Source organism: Benincasa hispida, chromosome 1 (genome assembly GCF_027475165.1).
Source record: "Benincasa hispida cultivar pf3 chromosome 1, pf3_genome.v1.1, whole genome shotgun sequence".
In the NCBI taxonomy this organism is placed as follows: domain Eukaryota; kingdom Viridiplantae; phylum Streptophyta; class Magnoliopsida; order Cucurbitales; family Cucurbitaceae; genus Benincasa; species Benincasa hispida.
The window spans coordinates 28,732,223-28,737,928 of NC_143478.1; the positions used below are offsets into that span (position 1 = coordinate 28,732,223).

Below are 5,706 nucleotides of genomic sequence, written 5' to 3' on the forward strand. Positions count from 1 at the left end.
TCTAATCTTCTGTTGATGTCACATCCCACTACCGCTTTTTTATAATGTATGGAAGGATAGCCATATATATCGTTAGGTGTGTACATGGGTTGGGTTGGGTTGGGTTGAGGATATGTTTAGGATCAACCCAAAAATTCGGTTGGTTGGGTGATGGTGGACGCAAGTGCACGCGTCAAATTATAATATAGTAAAACGGTCAAGAGACCGAGTATCATCCTCTGAGGAATTGGTTTGACTCTTTTAGCTATTCATAGATTCTTCTAATTTTATTTTGGGGATCGGACTGTAATGTGAGAACCTAACTAATCAATCCTAAAAAGCAAGAAAAGATAAAACTGGGTAAAACTAGACAAAGACACGTTCTAGGGTATGATTTCATTAATCAGATTAACCAAATTAATTACTTTGACCTTAGATTGATTCATGTAAATTATAGATCTATGAGTCTTTTATCCAGGTATCCTCTCTTGAGCTCAATCCTTTCTAATGACTAACCATCGACCCAAATCTCTTCTATCGCTTGACTAGCCACAACATTAAGTTCCCTCGTTGACAATCTCTATTAATCTCCTATCACTCTCGTGCATACTCGATTAACAGTTTAACATGCTAAATCCAACTCAACACCTTCTCTCTCGAGATAGACATTAAGTAAAGAACATTCAATTAGTGATTAGTTAATCAAAAGTATTAAGAACAAAGATGCTAGAATAATTATGCATAAATTCAATCCAAGAAACAACTAATTCAGATTTCACAATCCATAAAACTAGATCAACACCCTAGAAACACAAAACAGTCACTTATGGTTACAACACAAACATAGACCATTCATGAGGTTTTCAAACACAAAGGACAGAAAATAAAAGAGGGAAGAAATTGCAAGTCGTGTTCTTGACTCTCGTCCTTGAATCCAGAATCGCAACCCAATGATCTCTTCAAATCTTCGATCCTTTGGAGCTTCGAGATACTACCTCTATCCAAAATTACACTCCCCAGGGAGGCCTCACCAAATATTGCTTTACGCTCTCAAAATAGCCCTAAAAGTGTCTTTATCGGCCTCTTTTTGGCCTAAAAATCGACCTCCCTTAATCGTCTCGGCCATAAACTGCTTATATAGGCAGCAGTCGTAGCATTGCAACACTCCAAGACAGTGCTATTTCCATGAGCTCTCTGCCTTACAACATCACGGAGCAGCATTGCAACGCTTATTCAACGCTGCCTTGCCTTCGAATTCCACTTTTTCTTTTCTTTTTCTCCATTGATCAATGCCCTAGATCCATAGATTATATTAGGGCTACACATGCCATCCACGATACATTACAATATGTGAGTTTGTTGTATTTGGATAACAAAAATTAGAAATGGCAATACTCAATGGGAATAGCCTTCATGGGATGATACGTTAAAAAGGAAAAAAACGATAGTAGGATCAGACCATACTTGGATCATCAATCATACACGGCTAGTATTATTTGTTGGGAACCTCGGTAGAACATTCTCGACTTGAAACCCAATATTAAGATGCTGAGCCAGCTGGGTCTACTCATGCGCCACCACCGCCTAGTTGTCGAAGCATCGCCTCTCCACAGCCGCTATCGTAGGATTCTTGCTACCCAAAACTTCCAAATAAATCGGGATCAACCCATTTTGCTTCCCTGCTTTAAGCCTCAATTGGGAATTCAAGGTTACTATTTATTACTCTTCAACCCCTCCTCTTGTTTCTATTCTCCCATTTTCTTCCTACTTGCCACGGAGGTGTCATGAGAGAATTAGTTTCTGATTGAATCTCATCTATTGGATTTCACCTGTGTTTTAATCTAGAGATATGAATTGCTATAGAAAATCAAAGTTTGCATTTGATGCATTTCGGAATTTTTCTTCAAAGATTTTTCCCAAAGATTCAATTCAAGGTTCTAGATCGAGAATTTCCCATAGTGGGTATTCGTTTCCATCTGGGAAAACGTCTAATTCTCATGGGTTTCAATCGGTTTCTCCAATTATACAAAGATTTGGAAGACAAGTTGGGGAGATTAGGAGGCAATACAATCCCTTCTTTGGTGATTCCAAGAGATTTTACTATGTCGATCGCTATCGTGTCCAGCATTTTAAGCCAAGAGGCCCTCGGCGATGGTTTCAAGATCCAAGAACTGTATTGATTGTTGTAGTTGCGGGTTCTGGAGTTTTTATCACTGTGTATTATGGGAATTTAGAAACCGTACCTTACACAAAACGAAGGCATTTCGTGCTATTGTCCAGAACTATGGAGAGGAGACTTGGAGAGTCTCAATTTGAGCAAATGAAAGCAGCTTTTAAAGGTAAAATATTGCCTGCTGTACACCCAGAAAGTGTGAGAGTTAGATTGATTGCTAAGGATATAATTGAGGCATTACAAAGAGGGTTGAGGCAAGAGAATGTGTGGAGTGATTTAGGCTATGCATCAGAGGCTGTGATTGGAGTTCCTGAAGGGAGTGGCCGTGAGACATTGATGGCACTTAGAGATTCTGGGGCTGAGAAGTTGGAAGGTAAATGGTACCGTGAAGATGAGATCCATGATGACAAATGGGTTGAGCACAGTCGAAAGAAGGGTCAGGAAAAGGGGTCCCAAGCAAATACCTCACATTTGGATGGATTGAATTGGGAAATTTTGGTGGTGAATGAGCCAGTTGTTAATGCCTTTTGCTTGCCTGGTGGGAAGATTGTTATTTTCACTGGCTTGCTTGAGCACTTTAGAAGTGATGCAGAAATTGCTACTATTATTGGTCATGAGGTATGTTATCTGATATTCTAAGTCAAACGGGACAATCACGACGAAAGCTACACATTTTCTTTGGTATCTATACAATTAAGTTTATTGTAAATGATCTATCTATGAATACTTACATGAGCATTTTGATGATATTTTGATATTGTGAGTTTGAATTTCAATTATTTTCTCTTGTTCTTCCATTGTATTGAGTCATTGACAACATATTCTGTTGACATTTCACCAAAAGCGAGTATAATCCAATTGGTATAGGAGCGTGTTAGTGCCCATGAGGCCTATGGTTATGGTTTGAATCCCCCAACCCTGTTGACATCAATATCAATATTTTTGTTCTTGAACTTGCAAGCTATCACCTAGCTCAGCCTCTATAGTCATGCCATTATCTTTGGAAGTTCTGGTTGGACCGTGTTTCAAGGTCTTGTTTTTTTGTTAATTAGATTGGGCATGCTGTGGCTCGGCATGTTGCAGAGGGTGTTACAAAGAACTTGGGGTTTAGCATTTTGCAACTTATCCTTTATCAGTTCGTCATGCCTGATATTGTCAACGCTATGTCAACGCTTTTCTTGAGGCTTCCTTTCTCTAGAAGGTAAGTTCAGAGTTCTTTTCTTTATATCTTTCTTCGTTATATTGATTTAGTATAGTTCATGGTAGGTTTTCTTGTTTGCATAATTTTAATAGATGTGTATGTGCACGCTGCCATCTCTTATTTGTTCTATGAATTTCTGAGCTTCACAATCACGACATGGAAAAGAAATGGTTGTAGAAGGTAAAATATTCATTTGATGAAAAAAGACATGATGGAATGGCTGTCAACCATTATCTAGCATTACCTTAGCTATAAATATTTCATCTCTTGCTTACTTATAAGTTATAATCTTGAGACATCATATTACCAGACAGTGGATCATCTGGAGAGAAATTCAAAGGCCTAGTACATTCCTCCTTTAGGCTTTTCTTTTCTAATCAAGCATCTTATAAAAAATTCTAGATCAAGCATCTGAAAATACTTGAAGGGTGTTCACAGTGGTTATTGAGGTGGATTCTGGATTAGTTTAGACGTTAGGGTATGTACTATCTTTTCCTTCAGACGCACAACCGTTATCGAGTGATAAATGTCGTTTGTGTCTTTATTATCAAAACGAAACAGTTCAATTCACTGAAGTACTCCATCCATCTACAGATGGCATGATTTCGTAGTCTGATATTTCCGAACATTTTTATGCCTTCAGGATGGAAATAGAAGCAGATTACATTGGTCTGCTTTTGATTGCCTCTGCTGGATACGACCCGAGGATTGCGCCCACGGTGTATGAGAGGTTGGGTAAGTTGACCGGTGAGTCTGCCCTGAGAGATTATCTTTCAACTCATCCATCTGGAAAGAAGAGAGCTCAGTTACTAGCTCAAGCAAAGGTTATGGAGGAAGCACTTACACTTTACAGAGAAGTGAGAGCTGGGTGTGGGGTTGAAGGTTTCCTATAAGAACTCCCAAAACTGTCATAGTTTGGAGCAGTTTCGGGTGCTGAGATGATATAGAATGTGGAGAGTTCTGATATCTAGAGAGTTCTGATATCTGATTTGGGTGTGCAGGTTGTTTTGTCAGTGGTATCTAATTTAGTTTTTGTACTCTATAATAATTTGCCAAACACTATTTCTTTTTTTTTTAAATCTTATAATCCAATTATTGTATCCATCCTATTTGGAATAAGACATTGATTGTATTTTTTAATTCTTTCTAATCTCAAGATACGGTATACAGTTTAATTTTATATTAAAATAATTAAAAATGATTACATTGATAATTTATATTAAAATAATTAAAAATGATTATATTAATTACTGAAATTTATTAAGTCTAAGTAATATATTTATATTAATTAATTAAGTAAGTTATATTTTTATTGTTTAATCTTCCAAAAAAAAAAAATCTCATACTTTACAAGGTAACTTAGGTAATTTCAATGTTAAGAAGCATGTAAATATTAAAGATAAATGAAAACAATGCAAATGCTCATAAAAAAAAATAAAAATTAATAACACGAAAAAATGTCAAGCAGTCTGTGTAATATATCCATTGTATAAGTAACACCCCAAAATTAATAACACCAAAAAATACAACTGAAATGGAATATAGGGTAATACAAAAAAAAAAAGTAACACACCAATCTCAAATTAATTGAATATTTCATATTAGTTTGGATTGCATAACAAAACAATAAAAGAAGTTAGAAAAAATCTAGAAATACTTATAATGGAGGAAGAGTACTAGTTCGAATAGAGAAGAGAAACCAAAGTTAAACAACTCAGAGGACTGACAAAATAAATCTTGGACAGTGGAGGCTCTCAGCAAATAGAGAAGGACCAACGTTGTTGGGGAGAGGGGTGTTTATTGAACATTAATAACAACCTCAACAAATATTTAAAAAAAGTGTGATCAGCCTCAGAATATTAAGTTTACATCATGAATGAACCCAAATCCAATTAATAAATTGGTTGAGTCATTAATGAAGTGATTGAATGTGTAGTGGAAATACGCAAGTGGAATAAAATTAGCAAATAATCAGAACAGTTATTAATAAAATCAACAAACAATCAGAACAGTCACTAATAAAATCAGCAAACAATCATTACTAAAGTTGGTGGGTAGTTTAATAAATGAGGTAACTAATAATGCATAATATTGAAAATGTGCAAAATACGCGAGTATGATCAACCATGATTGAGTATGAATGATCGAGCATGATCGAGTATGAAAGATTGAATATGATCGAGTATGTTCAAGTATGATCGAGTATATTCAAGCATGATCAAGTTTGAACGATCGAGTATGATCAAACATGATCAAGTATGGACGATCAAATATGATCGAGTATGTTCAAGTACTGAGATGGTATATGATGCATGGAAAGAAAATGACGGTGAGATACGAAACACGTTCCGAA

The 5,706-nt window shown here is 36.1% G+C and overlaps 1 protein-coding gene across 1 annotated transcript; it reads left to right on the forward strand.

Moving 5' to 3' along the window:
- The first annotated feature begins 1,436 nt into the window (after positions 1-1,436).
- LOC120069729 (Peptidase family M48 family protein) lies at positions 1,437-4,493 on the forward strand. The gene is made up of 3 exons (XM_039021519.2): positions 1,437-2,770; positions 3,205-3,353; positions 3,997-4,493. Exons 1-3 carry the CDS (start codon positions 1,829-1,831, stop codon positions 4,244-4,246), a joined length of 1,341 nt encoding a protein of 446 aa, XP_038877447.1. The 5' UTR covers positions 1,437-1,828; the 3' UTR covers positions 4,247-4,493.
- Positions 4,494-5,706: the final 1,213 nt, after the last annotated feature.

Bases quoted from the DNA above. Each gene is read 5' to 3' on its own strand.
- LOC120069729 (XM_039021519.2), top strand. From the start codon at position 1,829: ATGAATTGCTATAGAAAATCAAAGTTTGCATTTGATGCATTTCGGAAT. The intron at 2,771-3,204 runs GTATGTTATCTG...TTTGTTAATTAG, and splicing joins CTACTATTATTGGTCATGAG to ATTGGGCATGCTGTGGCTCG. The intron at 3,354-3,996 runs GTAAGTTCAGAG...TTATGCCTTCAG, and splicing joins AGGCTTCCTTTCTCTAGAAG to GATGGAAATAGAAGCAGATT.